Source organism: Panthera onca, chromosome B3 (genome assembly GCF_046562875.1).
Source record: "Panthera onca isolate mPanOnc1 chromosome B3, mPanOnc1 haplotype 2, whole genome shotgun sequence".
Lineage (NCBI taxonomy): Eukaryota > Metazoa > Chordata > Mammalia > Carnivora > Felidae > Panthera > Panthera onca.
The window spans coordinates 32,330,521-32,349,780 of NC_138344.1; the positions used below are offsets into that span (position 1 = coordinate 32,330,521).

The window sequence follows — 19,260 nt, forward strand, 5'->3', positions numbered from 1 at the left end:
CAAGTGAAATTTCAGGAGTGAACTATAATTATGTCAGTTGTTGAGAATTTGGAGAGAAATACAGATCTCCATGAAGTGTGTAATACCAAATATTCCTTAGTCTCTGTTGTGTAATCTCACCATATAATTTTGCCACTGTCATGACTTAAGTAGTAGGAAAGTTTGCAATTTCAGTAAAATAGGTGAAGGAGTCAAATTTGTCTCATTTCATAACTCATTTTTAAAAATTCAAAATAAGACACAACATAGTTTTATTGAATATCCTCAGTTTTTTTAAGTTGAGAGACCATTGGAGCCTAGATTGGGGAAGGAAATTGCCCATTTCATGCCATTGTTGAAGTGGAGAATCTGTCGTGGTCATTTGCCTGTGTGTTACTGTCTTTATTTTCCGAATTCATATCTGGTTAGTCTTTATAGAAATATTGAAGAGGGCCAGAAGGTGAGAAAAAGAACATAAACATTGCAGCACTTCATGAAAATAGGAGCTACATTCCTGTTTTGTTTTGTTTTGTTTTCCCCTCTAGATTCATTTGGTATGTGGCATATTGGTTTTGTTTTCAGTACTTTACTGTGGAGTGCATGCAGGGTGAGAGTTAGTCTAATCTTGGGCTTCAGGCTGAGATTCCATACATTTTCCTTTTTAAAAGTTGAGAAAATTTGGTTGGGATTAAGTATTAGCTTTATCCCAAGAAAAATTGTTTCTCAAGATAATCTTTGGAACCAAATGGGTGCTGTTTTTATGAAAGGTTAAGGATTCTTTATAAAGGTGAATAAATAGCATTAGGCACTGTACTCAAGGAAAGTCTAGTGTTGCTTTGGGAGCTTCTGGCATGGATCCTGTGCCTTGTATCCGAGTCATTAATAGCAACAACATGAGAAGACCCTTCTTTTACATCTTGCAAAGCAGAATAATACATTATTTACCTGATGTTATTAGAAGTGTTGTCCAGATAAAGGAAGGGAATTAATTCCTATTTTGGTATATTTTATCCTAGCAAAAGTGCATTGCATTCAGTGGTGAATCATTTGGAAAGAAGTGTAATTATGTAGAAAGTTCCATTCTCAGTTCCTTTTTCATCCTCCCTGAGTGATCTCATCTCCTCCCTTGGCTTCAACTTCCATCTAAGCTGATAATTCCCAAGTGCGTATTTCCAGCCTCCACCTCTCTCCTGAATAACAGATCCATATTTTTAACTACATCTGAACATCTCACTCACCAGCATAGCTTATCCTGTATGTGTCTCCAAAGCCAACTCTTGGTTCGTCTTCCTTTATTCCATTTACAGTATCACTCTCCACCCGGTGGTCAACAATTTCAGTTGACCCATTCCCTTAAACATTTGTCACATCCATCACCTTTTCACCATTTCTACAGCTACTCTTAATTAGTTCAGACTCATTTTTCATTTGGATTATTGAAGGAGTTTCCTAGCTCCTTTTTTTTTTTTTCTGATCTATCCTTCATACTGCCACCAGATTGGTCACACTGCTTGTTCTGTGGAAAGAACCCCAGGCCTTAGCCTGCAGGATGCTTGTCATTCTCCCTCAATTGTGAGGTCTTGAGGTTACAGACTATCTTATTTTTTCTGAGCAGCATGAGTACTTAACAGGTGCTTGGCATGTAAAAGCACTCAAAGTTGAATTTTTTCAGCTGAACCTAGAACAGTTCTGCCACTTCTTAACCTTGTGCTTGCAACTGTTTCCTCTTGCCTAGAGCAAACCATCTCTCCTTTCTACACAGCTGATAAGGCTAGACTTTGACATGCATACGTTTTCTGTGCATGTATCAGCCCTGTCCTACAGCAAAATTAGTTATTTCTTGTATGTTCCTGTTGTCTTTTGTACATCTGTTATAGAAGTAACCATTATCAGTTTACTGTATTTTGATTATTTTTCTGTGTCATGTCTTCAAGGTTGAGCTCTCTTTAGGAACAAAGTTCATTTACATTTTTTTTTAAACAAACTTTATTTTAATTACTCCTCTGTACAGTCTTTAGTAAATAGGCCCTCAAAAAATGGCAAATTGAATTAAAAGCATGCTCACAGTTTATAGATGGAGAAGTTGAGCAAAGACAAGATAAAAGTCATGAAGTTATAAGGAGTACATGTGCTGCCAAAGCAAGCAAAAGTTGTAGTGAGTGATACAGTTTTTAGCAACCATTTTTGCCATATTCGCTTTGTTGGTTATGAATCAGACTCAGCTTCTAGGAGAGTATTATATATGGTTTCAGAAACATCTGTGTGGCTCCTATGCCCATATTTCCCTTCTCTTTGAAAAAGCTGATGAGTTTAGCAGTTTCAACTAAGACATTAGTTGTCAAAGTGTGTTCTGTGGACAAGCAACATCAGTGTCCCCTGAGACCTTGTTAGAAATGCACATGCCCGGCCCTACTTTCAGACCTATTGACTCAGAATCTTGGTATGGGGCATAGCAGTCTGTGTTTTAACAGATAATTCTGATACATAATAAGGTTAAAGAATAGCTGCTCTAGGATTCTGCCATCTAAGAAAAGTTTTGCTTTAGACATATAATAACAAAGTTTCCAGTGTGGTTTCCACTATATGCTATTTATGCTTTGGAAATAACTCATCAGAAAAGAAGACTGGGACTATATTACCTAACATTCTGGGATGTGATTCAAAGATTAAATTTCCCTATGTGCAAAGTATTTGACTCTGGTTTCTGGGAATGGCTGTTTAAAAGAAAGCCGGTTTTCTACCTCTTTCAGATAAAATCTCTTCTAGATTATATCCAGAATGTCAGCTTGCACTGCTTATGTCCTTTGTCATTCTTATGGGAGATATATGATGATGAAAGAATGAGATGAATTGTATTATGTTTAACATTTACATCCTGATTGTTGGATGTTGACAGGGACAGAAAGTGAGTTTGATATTAAAAGTTATAGTGAATTTATAGGCAAGTAAATTTCACAGAAAAAGTAATTGGTGGAGGTTAGCTTTTCATTAGTAATTACCCATGGCTTTTGAGAATCGCTTATTTAACTGGAATATTCAACCTTTCTAGCATATCGTTTTCATTTTGCCTTTAATAAATCCTCACTGGAGGGTCAACTGAGGCATACTTTATTAAAATGCTCTGTAACTGTTCTCCCCACCACAGAAGAAATTGTTTTTGACCTCAAAGTTCCATTTGGGTATAGTTCTGGATTGGTCCATAGCTGTTTTTTTGAGGGGGGTGGGCATAGCTATTTTTGACAATCTATTGGAATAAGAGAACTTTTATGAGCATTTACTTAAATATATAAGGGTTTCACAGTTTGAAATCAGACCTTTCAGTAAGATCGCCCTTTGACATACAGCTGATTTACGTGCGTTTGTCTATTTTCTTTGGATGAGATAGCCTTGGTTTTTAATGGCTAGCGAAACTAGCTTTTTTTACTTTGTGTACTAGCAGCTTGAGTACTATTTGTGGAGTAAAGTAGATTTCCTAAAGTTTCCTAAAAAGACTAGCTTGACAGCAGTTTGTGGCTATGATGTTTCTTCCTTGGATGCACCCTTAGTTTTTAAAAACCTTTTGCTATCACAGACAAATGGGACCTGATCAATTATACTTAGCCTCTCTTTGTTCAAGATTAAAATGCCTGTTTCCTTCTTGGACTGAGGACTAAACGTTAGTCTCAAGGAGTGTCTTCAATAATGAAGCTCTTTATTTGAGGTCTGTAAAAGACTTAAGTGGCTAGGATTTTCTAATAAGTAACATATAAGCAGAGCTTTGAATCTGTTAGAGCCCCTTTTGAGGATATTCATGGTCATAGGCTAGTATCTGTGAAGAAATGCAAGAAGGGACCAGAATTTAAAATTTTATCATTAATTGCTGGCAACCCTACCTTATTTAATGTCATTTTCTACTTGAACATGTTTAAATTCTGTGGGTTTTCAATGCTTTTATTCTTTTGGAAAATTGAAAAATTAAGAAAAACCATAGGAGTAGATAACACCTGTCCCCCATGGGTGAGTCTTAGAACACCCAAGACTGGTTTAAGTCATCCTTTGTTACAGACTAAAATGCTTGCATAAAATGACCATCTATGTTATTATATTTATAGCCATATAGGTTACAAAGTAATTTTACAGACTGTTGTTTATGTGAATTTTGCCATGACTTTATGAAGAAGGTAGGGATTATTATCCCCAGTTTTTAGATGAGGAGATTAAAATTGAAGAAATTGAAGAATCCAACCCAGATGTAAACCATGCTTCATTTCCCTATAAGGTGAGCAGCTCTCTCAGCTTCATAGACCTTTATCTGACCTCGTTCAGTAGCAGTACAGTTCAGACACAGATGGCTAATCTGGTGTCTGGGACACCCCTGTATTAATGGCAGAATTTTGTTTCAGTGTATTTTCTGGGATGAGAGAAACCCATGCCTTTTAACATACTTAGAACCTCTTTTTTTGGGGGGGGGAAGAGGTCACTGATTTTTAGATCCAGGAATCTAGGTAGATCATGCTTTTTTTAGCTTGTCAGTGGGAATTGACAGGACTGAATGAAATTCCTTGTTGATGATCAGTCATATCAGATGCTTATGCCTTTACTGTCCTACAATAGCATTTGGATAGAGCTTTACAGTTTACAAGGCTCTTCCATATTGAACTACATGACTTTCACAACTACCCTATAAAGAAGGTGGCAGCATTTCTGTTTGAAGAAACTGCTCAGTGTTAAGAGAATTTAAGGTGTGGAGGTATGGGCTCAAAAGCTGACACTCTTACACTGAGATTAAGGTTAATCTGACATGGTCCAAAATCCCATAACTACCATTTAATCTTACATTTTGTGAATTTACAGTTTGGCCTGACCAGTGTTCAGTATCTTTCCATATATCATTACTAAACAGTTTGATTTATAATTGGTAGGTTTAGTCTTTACTTTTTTTTTTTTTTTTTTTTTTAAGGAGAATCTTATACTGCCTCTTTTTATTGTCATTACCCTTGGACTTCCTACATTGTTCATAATATCACAGATTTAATGGTTTATAACTCTAGGAAATTTGCAAATTGCTGGAGTCTGCACTGCTGTTATGACTCTCCCTATTCTAGTTTGCTCTAAGAGTAGGAAGGGATGAAGAATTCCCTCCTTTTTCATTGCCTCCTGCAATCAGTATTTCCATTCTGGTTCTAATTTTAAAGGTTAATTTTTATTTCTTGAAGAAGTTTGTTCTAAGTTAGAATTCATTTTGAGGGGCACCTAGGTGGCTCAATTGGTTTAGTGTCGACTGTTGATTTCAGCTCAGGTCATGATCTCATGGTTCATGGGATTGACCCAAGTCAGGGTCTGTGCGCGCGCGCGCGCTCTCTCTCTCTCTCTCTCTCTCTCTCTCTCTCTCTTTTTCTCAATAAATCATTAAAAAGAAGAAGAAGAACAACAACAACAACTCATTTTGGATGTAACGTTTCTCCACTGTTGTGGAGCAGTGCTGAAGGCTATTGCATGTGGCCTGTTCAGCATTATTTCTGTGGAGACATATAATACTAGCTAACAGTATTGAGTACTTTCTGTGTGCCAAGCACTGTTGTAAACTGTGTTATTTCATTTAATCCTTGCAACAACACTGTCAGGTTGCTACTATTATTAGTCTCTTTCTACAGATTAGGGAGAAGTTTGGAGAGGTTAGGTCACTTGCCTGAGGTCATATAGTTAGTGATTGCACCTCCAGGCAATATGGTTTTAGAGTTTGCTGCTTTTAATCGCCAAACTACATAGTCTCCTTTGAACTAGATATCCCTGTTTCTTCAAAACAGAAGGCTGGCTAAAATGCTGAGCAGATTTCTTAAGCCTTTTGGAGGTATACTTTCTGAATAAAGGGTGGGCCATGGCTTAGAAATTAGTGATGGTGACAACCCTAAGCCTTTGTCATGTTTGCTTGGTAGAGATAGCTGTGAAAGCTTTGTAATTGCTGCCTTCTCTACCGACAGATCAGACTAATCCATGAGATCGGACCCAGATACTTCCTTCCTGCTGCAAAAAATGAGGTTATCCTGTTTTCATTCACTCCCAGGGCCTCAAGCCTGCCTTACCCTTTATGGTTACACACAGAATAAGTGCATATGGATTTATGAACTGCCTTTTTTGTTAAGGAATAGTGATAATAATTCTTAAGTTAACAGTGAGGATAGGTGAGATGTGTACAGCCTGTGTATACAGCCTTACAGCTGTTCACGGTCATTTAAGCAGATTTGAAATACTGTGCATATAACCACAGTTAGAGATCAGCTTGTCTTGCTCAGTCTTTCTTCTTTTTGAGGTACATATTATAGTGTGTTTGGGGTGGTGGGCGGGAGGGAGAGAAATGCTCTTTTGTCCTTGGCTGTCACTTTCTCTTTATTTGAATATTTTTAAAAAGATTTGTTTATTTTTGAGACAGAGCATGAGCAGGGAAGGGGCAGAGAGAGAGAGAGACAGACAGACAGACACAGGGAGACTCAGATTCTGAAGCAGGCTCCAGGCTCTGAGCTGTCAGCACAGAGCCTGACACACGGCTCCAACCCACGGACCATGAGATCCTGACCTGAGCTTAACCCACTGAGCCACCCACAGGGAATTAGTAAACTGGGGCTTGAAGGGAACAGCTGTTTAAAAAGTAAATAAAAGGTGATAAAAGCAGGCAATGGTCACCTGAGAGAGAGGGAGGGAAGTTAGTCTCCTTACCTGTTCAGCAGTTGCCCTGGAGGTAAGTAAGAATTTTAGCTGTAAAAGTCAGTGATGGTCTCTCTTGTGTGGGGCTAGGCTAGTTTTTTTGCTTCCTTAGGGCATATATAAAAGCAGTTTTCTTGGGATTGGGCTCAACTTGCTCTTCTGTGTTCCCTTTTTCTTCTCACCCGCTGCTACATATCTACACATCCAGTTTTTCCTGCCAGAGAGCTCCTCCTTTTCTCCGGCTGCTAGCCCCAGCTGTCATCTTCGCCTCCCATCCCCCATCCCTAGTTATGCAATTTTACATTACGCTTTTCCCGGTTTTACTGTCTCTATTTTTTATACTGTGCTTGCTGCTTGCCTCCATCCCCAGCTTCTAGTCCCTCCCTTCCCCCAAACCAGTGACCACCTTTCAGCTTCCCTCTTTATCATTGTTGAACTTAATGTATTTTATTAGTACTTTCTCAAACCTGTTTGAGGTCTGAGCCCAGTTACATAATACATTGGATAGAGATGATGGTGGGGAAGGGGTAGGAAGTTGTTTTTCTGAAATTCAGGCTTTTCCCAAAATACTGGATGGGCTTTGAGCTGGAGATCAAACAGATGCTTCTATTGGCCTCCCAACTTTAGGTAGTTGTGTGCTCTTACGTTGAGGGCAGATACTTGATTGAAAGCCCTTGATAATGAAAGGTAGGGCAGTGAGTCAGGGTCTGAGCTGTCTGCCGCCTCCTCCTGCTGCTGCTGCTGCTGCAAGCTAGTTCTCTTCTGAATTGGAGCTAATTTTGGATGGATAATGAGGTAGATGGTGGCTAATAACTTTCCTTTGCTAATTGTGATTTCACGATACTGTGTAAAGATGGTTTTTGTTTTTTTGTTTTTTGTTTTTTTGTTTTTTCTTTTCCTTGCTGCTAGGAGGAGAAATAGATCTGTTTTCATGATTTTTGATGCATGTTGAGCTATCAAGAATCCTGTGCTTGGGTTTGTTTAGAGGCACTACAGTTTAATGGAAAGAACCATAGTCTTAAGAGCTGAAGACCTGTGTTCTGATCCCATCTCCATTCAGGATTAGCTACCCAGGCAATCTTGGGCAAGTCATGAACCTGTCTCTGTGCCTGTCCCATCTATGAACCTTGTCAAACTGTGTGAATGAAATGAGATGTGACATATGTGGAAGCACTTTGTAAACTGTTAAGTTTTATAAAAATTTCAGGTGCTGCCCTTTGTTAATTTGCCCACTGACCACAATACCAGAGAAATTCATCTAATGTCTTTTAAATTTTTTTTTAATGTTTATTTGTTTTTGAGAGAGAGGCAGAGTGCAATTGGGGAGGGGCAGAGAGAGAGGGAGACATAGAATCCAAAGCAGGCTCCAGGCTCTGAGATGTCAGCACAGAGCCTGATGTGGGGTTCAAACTCATGAAGTATGAGATCATGACCTGAGCCGAAGTTGGATGCTTAACCTACTGAGCCACCCAGGCGCCCATATCTAATGTCTTCCCTCCTATGAAGCCAGCCTTCTCAGGAGCAGGGTGATGAAATCATTAGAACTGGGGGGGGGGGGGGGGGGGGGGGGGGCGGATCTTGCCTCTGGAACCATCTTTTCTTTTATTTTCTCACCACACCCCCCACAACACACACATGCCTGCCCCCCCCCCCCCCAGTTGCTTGGGAAACTCTTTGATCCTGTGTTTCACTATGTCCATTCTTTACTAGGATTATAATTTGAAGGAGTTAGTGATCATAGTTTGCTGCACATTCCAGTGGACACGTCCTTGCTTTTTGTAGTCAGAAATTATTAATTAGTTATATTTAAGCGGTGACACAAAATATGCTTAACTTTTAAATAGCTACAGAAAACTTTTTCTGTTGTAGTAAGGGACATTGACTGCAGTTGTGGAAAGTGTTAGGAGACCATGCTTTGTCTTTGGACACACCTGGATTCCAGATCAGACTTTTGCACTATTAGCTTGTGACTCTGGGCAAAGTACTTAACTTTTTTGGGCCTTAGTTTCCATCTTTAAGGGTATTCTAATAGCACTTATCTTATAGGGCTGTTGTAGGATTAAATGAGATAATATAAAGTGCTTACCACATTGTCCAACACATAACAAACACATACTTAGGAAGTGTTACCTGTTGATGTACATGTCTAATAATAATAGCTTTCAAAGAATACATAAATAGATGTCTGTTGTTAGTGTTTTAAGGGATTTTAAATCTTGTTTTTAGATAAGTTTTTTTTTTAAATGTACATCATATCATTTACTAATTCAAAGAACATTTATTTTTTACTTACTCCCATTTTCCTGTATTCAGATAGAAAATTTAACTAAATCAGATCAGCATTCTTTCCTCCTTAGGAAGTGACTCTTGCCCAGGGGTAGTGGTGTCAGGTTGAAAGACTTGGTTGATTCTGTGCAATGAAAATTGTGTTCAGGCTGTTTCTTGGCTACCTTTGAATTGTGTGGTGTTGGGATTTGAGATTACATTGGGATTGGATGGGTTCTTGGGGTTCTTTACATACTTGCAGGCATTCCCTTTACATTAGCATGGTCACTAGATTGATAAAGAGGTTTAAATGTCAGCCCGCATTTCAGAAGGGGAAAAAAAATATAAAACAAACCCACTAACAGATTTCTAGAGCATAATCAAGTTGATGGTCCCTGACTTACTGTGGTTCAATTTAAAGTTTTTCAATTTTATGATGGTGCAAAAATGATAATGTATTCAGTAGACACCATATTTTGAATTTTGATCTTTTCCTAGGCAGTGATCTGTACATTTCTCCGTCACAGTGCTGGGCAGTGGCAGCAAGCTGTAGCTCCCAGACAGCCATGCTACCATGAGGGTAAACAACCAATAAACTTAAAACTGTTCTGGACCCATACAGCCATTCTGTTTTTCATTCTCAGTACAACATTCAACATATTATGTTAGATATTCGACACTTTCTTGTAAAGTAGGCAGGCTTGTGTTATATGGTTTTGCTCAACTGTAGGCTAATGTAGGTGTTCTGAGCATGTTTAAGGTAGGCTAGGCTAAGCTATGATATTCAATAGGTTAAGGTGTATTAAATGCATTTTTGACTTAAAATTTCAACTTACAATGGGTTTATTAGGATGTAACACCATCGCTAAGTCGAGGATGATTTGTGCATAATCAGTGTTTGAGAGGGCATAAACTCTCCCAGTTCACAGAGAATGTGAGAATAAGAGCACTCGTAATTTCCACTTAATGATCGAGAGTGTGATTAAAATAGAGTACTCCTCTTTACTGCTCCCTAGGGGTTTACTGATAATCAGTTTTCCATGGTGGTTTAACCAATAGTAAAATGAATGGAACCAGGTTCCTTTAGCTAGCCTTCTATATTAGTTGGCATCGACTTTGACAGGTTGGCAGGTGGCAGGTTTTGAGATTAAGACATTAGTCCTTTATTACCACTTTACCTGGAAGTGAGCTCAGGTTTTCATTGCTGGGGGTTGGTGTTTCCTTTCTCAAATTCTGAAACTTCCTTTGCATCTGAGAATGACATCTTTTTGGCTTCTTGGAGCCTCTGGTAGATAGTTCCTTACAAGGAACTGACACAATTTGAAGAGGTAGTTTAGAATAGTATTTGCAAGGTAGAACATTTAGTCTAAGGCTGTTAGTTACTGGATTCCTATCCTCCCCACATTTTGTATGTTTTATGAATTGAAAGGCTAGTATGAATTTGGAGGTCTTGACCTCTACTTGAATAAGTATAGTACTTCTCTTAGGGTTCTGAGGTCCATAAGGTGGAGTTTATCTACAAAGGCAAATACTTCTATGGATATAAACAAAATTTTCCACTTAGCAACCTCCATTTTCAGGCAGCTCCATTATGTCCTTGGCTTCTGGACTGTAGGAAAACTGTTCAGTTTAATTCATACTTTCCCTCTGAAATGTATTTAATCTGATGTGGGTAGATCCCCCCCCCCCCCCCACCACTGCAGAGGGGCCAGCTTGGTCCCAGGAGAAATTGCCCAGCCACTGAGAGTACCTCTTGTAGCTTCTTGCCCTGTATCCTAGAATCCTGCCTGAAATGGTAGAAATGCTGCTGGACCCTGGGTAGAGTAAATGGGTGAGAGAGAGTATGCTTGCACTGTGATTTAATTTACTATGGACCCCACTCCAAGTTCTTCAAATAAGCTTGGGTTTTCTACTCTGTCTCTGCCATTGCCACCTTGTCTTATGGGAGTGTAACCTAAAGCAAATTCTGGACAAGTGGAAATAGGCATCAACTTTAGTTCCTGAGAAATGCCTGGCAATGATGTTGAGGCCTAGCCTTCACCATAGAATTTAATTTAATTCATCATTATACATTTCTTATTCTTTACGAGCTGGACTCTGGGGGCTAGGCTACTGAACTACGTAGACAGAGACTGTCAAGTACCATAGTTATTTTGAAGACTCACTTTTCGGGAGAGTTTTCTAGTTGTATGAACTCACAGAATTGTGGAAGGTATAGTCTCTCCATTGGCAATGAGTTGGGTTGATGCTACTGTTGGTTCCACTCCTGAGCTGACACCCATCGTAATTCTCACTCTGAAGTGTACAGACTGTCTTATTTACCTGTGCCTGAATGTCTGCATTCGGGTAGAGACTACCTAATCACAGACCGCTGGGTTGTTTGTTTGCCACAGGCCCAGGGAAGAATAGGATGTGGGGGAAGTCTGTGCTGAACTCAGGATGGAATCCTGTATGAGAGAGAATTATGCTACATTTTCGGTTGAAATTTGGACCCTGATTCCCAAGAAAAATATTAGGTCAGTTAATATTTCTTGTTGAGGCCCACAAAAGACATTGCATCTCTAACAAAGTATTCCCCCATCCAAAAGAGAGATCCTGACTTGGCATATAGAACTACTGCCACTTGCGTTTATCTTTCATCACTTGCCTGAATTTGAAAAGGTAATGGTTTGTGCTCTAAGGAAAGATACTCTTCCCTGAGACCTGAGGCTTTCTCATTCCTACCAACTGGGCCCATTGCTAAAATGCTTTCCAGTGGGCTTGCTTCTGCCTGGCTAGCACCTGGGCTGCCCCAGCTTGTAATTAGCCTGCCTTTGCTTCATAAGCTTCCCAGGGTGGTTCTTCTTCTAAAAGCTTGTATGAAATGCTATTTACTGTCTCTTTATATCTTTATAGTTTAAAAATGAATCCTTTTTGTTCTTTGCAACTCATTTGCTTTTTTCTTTTCTTTAAATTACTATTAACACCTGTTGATTCTTTTTTTTCTGCTTGGCCTGTCACTGCATTCCTGCTCCCCCTCCCTCTAGCTGGGTTTGTCAAGTCGCCCATGTCAGAAACTAAGCTCACTGGGGACGCCTTTGAGCTGTACTGTGACGTGGTCGGGAGCCCCACGCCAGAGATCCAGTGGTGGTACGCAGAAGTCAACCGGGCAGAGTCTTTCAGACAGCTGTGGGACGGTGCTCGGAAGCGCCGTGTCACCGTAAACACCGCCTACGGGTCAAACGGCGTGAGTGTGCTGAGAATAACCCGGCTCACCTTGGAGGACTCTGGGACTTACGAGTGCAGGGCCAGCAACGACCCCAAGAGGAATGACTTGAGGCAAAACCCCTCCATAACATGGATTCGAGCCCAGGCCACCATAAGCGTCCTTCAGAGTGAGTCCAGCACCCTACAGTAGTAGTACTGTAGTCATTAGAGGTGGCCCAATGACCCTTCCCTTCTGCTTCCTTTCCCTCTTCCCCAGTATGATCGCTCACCCCACCCCTTGTCTTTGTTTTTTCAAACCCACGACCCTTCTGGTTGTAGTGTATAAAAACATCTGTGGCAACTTTTTTTTTCTTTGCCGTCCTTTCTACCTCCCTCATCCCCCAACCCTTCTCTGTGTCTTTCTCCTCAGGAACAAAGAATTTGGGGAAATCCGTGCCTGTCCAAAATCATCTGCATTGGGAAGAGGTGGGGAGGGAGAACTGGGGAGGCTCAGAAAACCACCTAAAACTCACAAGACCAGGCAGTTAAACCAGGGTAGTAGTGTTGAATTGTTTCTTTCCCTCCCCTTTAATTTTGTAGTAGGTTTCCTGCTATCCTTTTGCTGATTTATTCTCTGGTGCCTTTTTATTTTTGTTTCTCTCCCCAGTCTAACTACTTTTTATTTCTTCTGTTCATCTGTTTGAAGCTCTCTGAATAGCTGCCTTCACCTCTATGATTTTAAGTTTGTGTCTGCCCAGCTTCTTCCCTCACTGTGACTTGGTGTCATCCTGTTCTGTGATGGGAATGTCGCCATAGGTGCGGTGTGATGGTGTGTTTTGGTTGTTGGGTGGCATGTAAGCTTGGGTATTTCCATAGTTCCAGCTCTTTTTCTTTTCTAAAACAGTGGCACGTGCTTCTCTGATAACAGCCCTGCACTACAGCAGCACACTCCTTACTGGTCCTGCCCATCCAGTCTCCTGTTCTTTTAAAAGCAGTAGTCTGAGATTTCCTCCATGTGTCTTGCTGTTAGGCACCAGGTGACACAAGCTGCAAAGTATTTTTTTTTTAAACCCCATCATGCTGTTTCAGAGTCAGAGTTGCATCTGCTTCCTGTTCACAAATAGTTTGACTCTGATGACTGACTGTTGGCACAGTGCTCCTCTTCCCAGAAGCTGGCAACCCTAGAAATAGTTTGGAAGCCATTCACACTGGCCTTTTCTTGTGTTTTGAAAAAAGAAGAAACTAAAGTCCAACTAAGTGATGAGGGAAAGCTAAGCGGCTGGCTTAGAATTCTTCTCTTCATCTGTTGTGTCAGGTATAAGTAAGACATTAGGCACAGGGACTTTTGTGGCCACCTCTCTTTCTAGCAAGTGTCTTGCTACTTGTATAGAGGCAAGGAGAGGGAGGGAAAAGCCACCACAGAGCCAGTGCTCCTGGCCAGGAAGAGTTCTAGCCCCACATCTGACCTGATTGTAATTGAGGGAGCATACTTTACTTAATGGAATGATCCTCTGGAGTTTTCACCTTCTCTTTTAAGAACTCAGACCTGTAGCCAGTTCTGGCTTAAAGAACTGATTGATTTAGAAAGAGTAAGTAAAAATAGTAAGAACACATTCATGAGGAATTTGGTAGTAACACAGGGATTAATAGGATATGGGCCCTGAATCTATCTATATACTTAATATAGAAGATAGCAAGTTAGTTGTCTGTCCTTCATAGTTCCTTAGAAGATGCTTATGGAGAGAAGAGGCCTTCGGGAAGAGGTAGGAGAGGCTGCTGCAGCTGGCACTGTTCAATCAGAGAACCTGCTTCTGGAAAGGGGAAAAGAAAACCTTGTCTATGTGAAAATGGGGAATATTAACCCAGCGATTTTCCTTTTATTTAACAATTTTTCCCTTGCACGCTTCCTTCTCCTGCCCCCCTGCTCCTTTCCTTATAAAAGCAGAATTACCCAAATGGCCACAAAGACCTGCAGAAGTTTGTAGGCATGGACTGGGCTGGGCATTTGGTATTTGTACTTCCAGGAGCTTGACTCAAGTAGACTCATAGTTAAGAGGTCATGTCTTGGGGCTGGAAGAAGATGAGTCTTTGGGGTACTTACTACCAATCCTGAGAATACATAACATTTCTCCAGTTTACTTGGAAATAAACTTCCTAACTTAGAAGTGTCTGCATGTGGTTGAACCAAACCCTGGTTCAGTCTCATCCCAGACTTCCCCATCAATCAGTTAATTCTAGTTAACTGTTTTAGAGAGCCATCCTGCTGATGCTACTTTTAAAAAACACCCTGAATTCACTCTAATTGGATTTTATGATCTTAGCATCCCAAGGACATTTGCCTCCAGGAGGAGGTTGAAGTCTTCTAAAATGACTCCTTGACAGTATTTCCCCCCAGAACTCCTTGAGTAAAATAAGACAGGATGAGAAATATGCCCAGTTTTTAGGGTATCTCCCTGGCCATAGCATGTTCTACACATGTGTGACGGTGAGGGTAGGGGTCTCCCATCCACTGCTTCTCTGTAGGAGTCAGTGGCAGGCAAAAATTTTGGGGCTTCTCCTAAATGTTCATCTCTCTTGGACTTTCATGGGCATTGCTGGGCCACAGAAACAAAAGCTCCACCTTCATCCTGGTGCAGAATGCAGATGTGGCACCATGGCCAAGGAGCTTGGGTTAGCACTGGTTTCCATATACAGCGATCATCGGAGGGAGGTACCACACCCTACAACCTTCCTATGGTGCAGAATCATATTTAAACCTATTTAAATTATCCACTTGCTCCCAGCCGACTCTCTCCTGGATCTTTAACACTTAAGGGGAAAAGTGCTTTCCTTTGCCTTCCAAGAATTCTTGGCAGAAAGTCTACCAGGTTGCTCTCATCAACTTCTTAATCTCCCTGAGCTGCAGTGGGCATTTGCATCGTCACAGGTAAGAGTAGCATTTATTTTGGCCTCCTTGTGTTTAAACATCTAGAAGCTCTTGGCCTCATTCTCAGAGTTTACCCTTTCTCAGTGCAGTCTGAGAAGAAGAACCAGGAGAGTCCCAAATGGGACAGGAAATAAAATTGGATAATAAAAATTTAGTAAAAACCTAAAAGTGTGTTTGGGTTTTAATGTTGCCTTTATATTTTTAATTTCTGTGGAGTACTGGTTCTCTCTCTCTCTTTTTTTTTTTTTGTTTTTGTTTTTGCTTGGTTTTGATTTTTCTTGGAATTGTGGTGCTTTCTGCTGATGGTGTGTGTGCGCCTTCCGTTGCAGGGTTTGCAGCCGTTCTGCTCGACTTAAAGGCCCAGGGATTTGGCTTCTGTCCAGTGTGTTTTGGAAACCATGGGACACCACCGCGCTAACGTGTTTACATGCATCTGCTTCTGTCTTAGTGGCTGCTATGCCTCCATTATCTGTACATAGAGACCCTGTTTGATGTCACCAGTAAGGATCAGTGCTGAATGGAGGATAACCATTATCCTTTTGCCAGAGTCAGAAAATAGTGAGAGGCAATTTAATTGAAGAAACTTGAGGATTTGCTTTATTTGCCACAGTGTTCTTTGATACGAGTCTACAGTCAGAAATGTTGCATTGATTAGGAGGTCCTTGGGCATTATGTTTTTCAAGTGTCCCATGACTGCTCCATACTGTCCTCCTCCCTGCACAGTGAACAAAGTTTAGTTCCAGTGAAGGGAGAGAGTTCTGTCCTCAAGAGTTAAGAGTCAGCACTATACTGCGTAAAATGGTGTTAGGTTGCTGCTACAGAGTTGCCAGGCGCAGGGAAATGGGAAGCTAGTCAAGAATTTCTGAGAAAAAGTGGAAAAAGGATAAAAGAGGAAGAAATACCTCTAATGGTGGATGGGAAAAGTTTAGACTTTACCTGAAAATGTTTAAATGTGGGAAAAGATTAGAGATAAGTAACAACAACAAAAAGACAGCAAACAAACATCTTGACTTTCATATAGTGGTGGAATTCAAAGGGCTTTAAGGATGAACCTTCCAGGAATGACAGAGTGTGCCTTACAGAATTTCTGCTCAATGTGTTCTAATATTTGGGTCAAATAGGTTATTTTTGTAGATTCTAAACTAATGACCCCAGGTTATCTAAGCCCAGGATAGAACCAGAAGATGAAGTATGTAACTTGCTGTAGGGTGGAAAGTGTGTGGGGGCATTTGGGGCCGGGAAAGGGAGGCAGAGGTAGAGAATTCAGTCAGATGTGTGTTCTAGGCCCAGCTTTGCCACTAATAATAATTATGGCCTTGAACAAGCCATTTTCTGTCTCTAGCTCTTCAAGAGTGGGGTTTAGTGAACTCTAAGGGCCTCTCCGCTCTAAAATGTTTACAGCCCATGATACCAACACATACTGCATTCTAGTTATATTATCTCCACAGTGGAATGTGTTTAAACAGGAATTCTGAAAAGGTTTTGTTTTGGGAATAAATATGGGCTGGAGAGAAGAACTGTGATGATTCCTTAAGAATTTTCCCGTAGCATATTTTGGAAAATACAATAGACTTCTGGGAGGAAATTTGCTTTTAAGGATCTACACTTTTTCTGCATAACTAATGGCCATGGCTGATTTGCCATAGGTTTATCAGAATTAAATGTGGGAAAAGCCATACATGTATTATCTAATTATAGAAATTACTGTTCCAAGGCCTAGTGACTCCATAGGGAGTTTATTAGTTATATAAATGATACTGCCTTTGTCTTCAGAACTGCAAGGTGGAGCCTGGTTTTCTAATTGAAGCTGAATTGGTTGGTGGTTCTTATATCATAAAACCGTGGTGTTAAAAGTGTAAGTGGATTGTTGCCAGTATAAGTACCCATAATACTCCCATTCTTTTCACGTCTAGGCCAACTGGTCTTCAGGCTGTTGTCTGCGCTAGTGGTCATTTGCTTATAATCATTGTTTTTCCTTTCTTGACTTCCTCCAAACTGGTAAAGTGAAATTCCTCATGTGGTCCTGTCTGCCCTCCCTCTTCTTCTAGTCTCCCTATCCTACCCCATCCAATTCTCAGGCCAGGGCTACAGAGAACAGAAGGCTGTGGCTCCCTATCACTGTGCACTCTTATTACAGAGCCACGGATTGTCACCAGTGAAGAGGTCATTCTTCGAGACAGCCCTGTTCTCCCCGTCACTCTGCAGTGTAACCTCACTTCCAGCTCTCACACCCTTACATACAGCTACTGGACAAAGAATGGGGTAGAGCTGACTGCCACTCGCAAGAATGCCAGCAACATGGAATACAGGTGAGAGGGACTAACAGCTCCTAGGAAGATGGGAGGGAGCAGTGAACTTACTATGGACATTCATAATCCATAATTATGTTACGTAGGAGACACATAAGATATATATGGTCCTTCTCTGGAGAGTCTAATCCAGTGTGTCTGGGGTGAGGCCCAGGAACCTATTAAAGATTTCCGACGGAGTCCAATGAATAGCTAGGCTCGAGAGCTCTAGGTGTTCCCCTCATTATGATAATAGAGAAACGGAGGGCATAAGGTGTGATTTGCTCAGGGTAACCATGCTAGTCAGTAGGAAAGTCAGAACTTGAATGCAGGTCCCTTGACTTAAGTCAGTGCTTTGAGGAATCAGATTGAAATCTGCTTTAGGACTCTTAGAGCAAGAACACTGTAAGTGATCTTTCGCCATTGGGTAGAATTCCTAGTGAGTTACCTTTTAGGAGTGATTAATATGACCATAACCAGATCAAGACCGGTGGATATAGGGCTCTTTAGTGATCTGGAATAAGTTTAGTAGCCTGTAAACATCCTTTGATGAAAGGGGGGATATTTGCTGGCTGAAGTTAAGCTGGCACCCAAACATTTGGTGCTTTTTTTGTAATATCTAGAACACATGGCACCTCACCTTTCAGAATAGTTTGTGTTTAAAACCTAATCCCGAAAAGGATCGGCTAATCCTGTTTGGCAGGATTATGCAGTGAGAAGAAAGAGTGCACTCGAGTGAGATCAGGAAGACTTGTGTACCCAGTAGTAGCAAGGACATTCTGCAGTATTTTGCAAAATTGAGATCTTTTCATACCCCTTATTTATTGACCCACATTAATTTCTGGATCCTCCTCCTTTTCTCAAGTGAGGAAGCTAAAACTCCAAGAGTAATGACTGTTTTCCAGGCCAAATACTGTATCTAGTAAATTACAGAAGCAAGGGTTGGTTCCAGGTCTTCTGACTTTCTAGAATCTAGGTCATTTTTTTTTTCCCCTGCCATTTTAGTGGCAAGCTAATCTGTCTCCACTGTAGTTTCTTCTCGTATTAAATTGGAAATATAGCCTCAGCTGTATTCTCATAGTTTGGAAAACGTTAATCAAATAGAAGTGTTTGGTGGAATGAAAGGCATATATATATTCCTGGTCTGTTTCTTAGTTTTACAAGTTTGTATTTTTTAACAACTCTTTCAAGGTACCAGGCATCCAATTGTGTTTCTCTTGGGTCTTGTACTATGTCACCCATATAGATTTGAACTGTAACTATAAATTTGAGCCTGACTTTATAAAATGCTGCTCCTCCTGCTCCTCCTCCCTCTCCTCCCCTTACTCCTCTTTCTCCTCCTTGCTCCTCCTCCTCCCCCTTGCTCCTCCTCCCCTTCTTCCCCTTCCTCTTCCTCCTCCTCCTCCTCTTCTTCCTCTTTTTTCTTCTTCCTCTTAGTTTATTTGAAGCTCTCCAGGAGTGTTCTGCATTGTCCGTTTTTCAAGGAGTCTGTGTTCTCCCACATTTTGTGGGGGAAAAAAAAAAAACAGCCGATGAGCCCTTGAGCCACCTGTTAGCTTGGTCAGCCATGGAGCCAGTCTCAGACCCTGCTCCTGCTCAGCTGTAGGGGACATTTTCCATTTGCGTTGTTTCCCAGTAGCTAGTTGATGGGAATGTTGTAGGGAGATTTTGAGCCCATAGGCATGGGCTCAAGCTTGGGAGTCATCTTTCTAAGTCTTTTCAAGGAACTTAGAGTCAGTCTGAGCTCTGAAGATACAGCTGCTGCTCTTTCTCCAAACTGTGGAACATTTGCTAAGAGCAGCTGACTTGTGTCTGTTTTCCAGTTGGGAGGATATTGGTTTAAGAAGAGCCACTTGTATGAGGTTTAGAAGACTCTTGGCAGTTCCTCTTAGAATATTAGGTTGCCATGGGTATGCTGAGACAGTCCTGGGGATA

General features: G+C 40.9%; 1 protein-coding gene across 6 annotated transcripts in view; it reads left to right on the plus strand.

The window, feature by feature from the left end:
* The window catches only part of NPTN (neuroplastin), a 73,039-nt gene that overhangs the window by 24,837 nt on the left and 28,942 nt on the right, over positions 1-19,260 (plus strand). For 5 of the 6 annotated variants that reach the window (XR_013556365.2, XM_060618106.2, XM_060618109.3 and 2 more), the window contains exons 2-3: positions 11,952-12,299; positions 17,175-17,346. Coding sequence is in view for 5 of the 6 variants with exons in the window: in XM_060618106.2 (XP_060474089.1) it covers positions 11,952-12,299; positions 17,175-17,346 (520 nt within the window). In the remaining variant the exon portion in view is untranslated. The remainder of the gene's footprint in view (positions 1-11,951; positions 12,300-17,174; positions 17,347-19,260) is intronic. The other variant, XM_060618110.3, reaches the window with a different exon arrangement.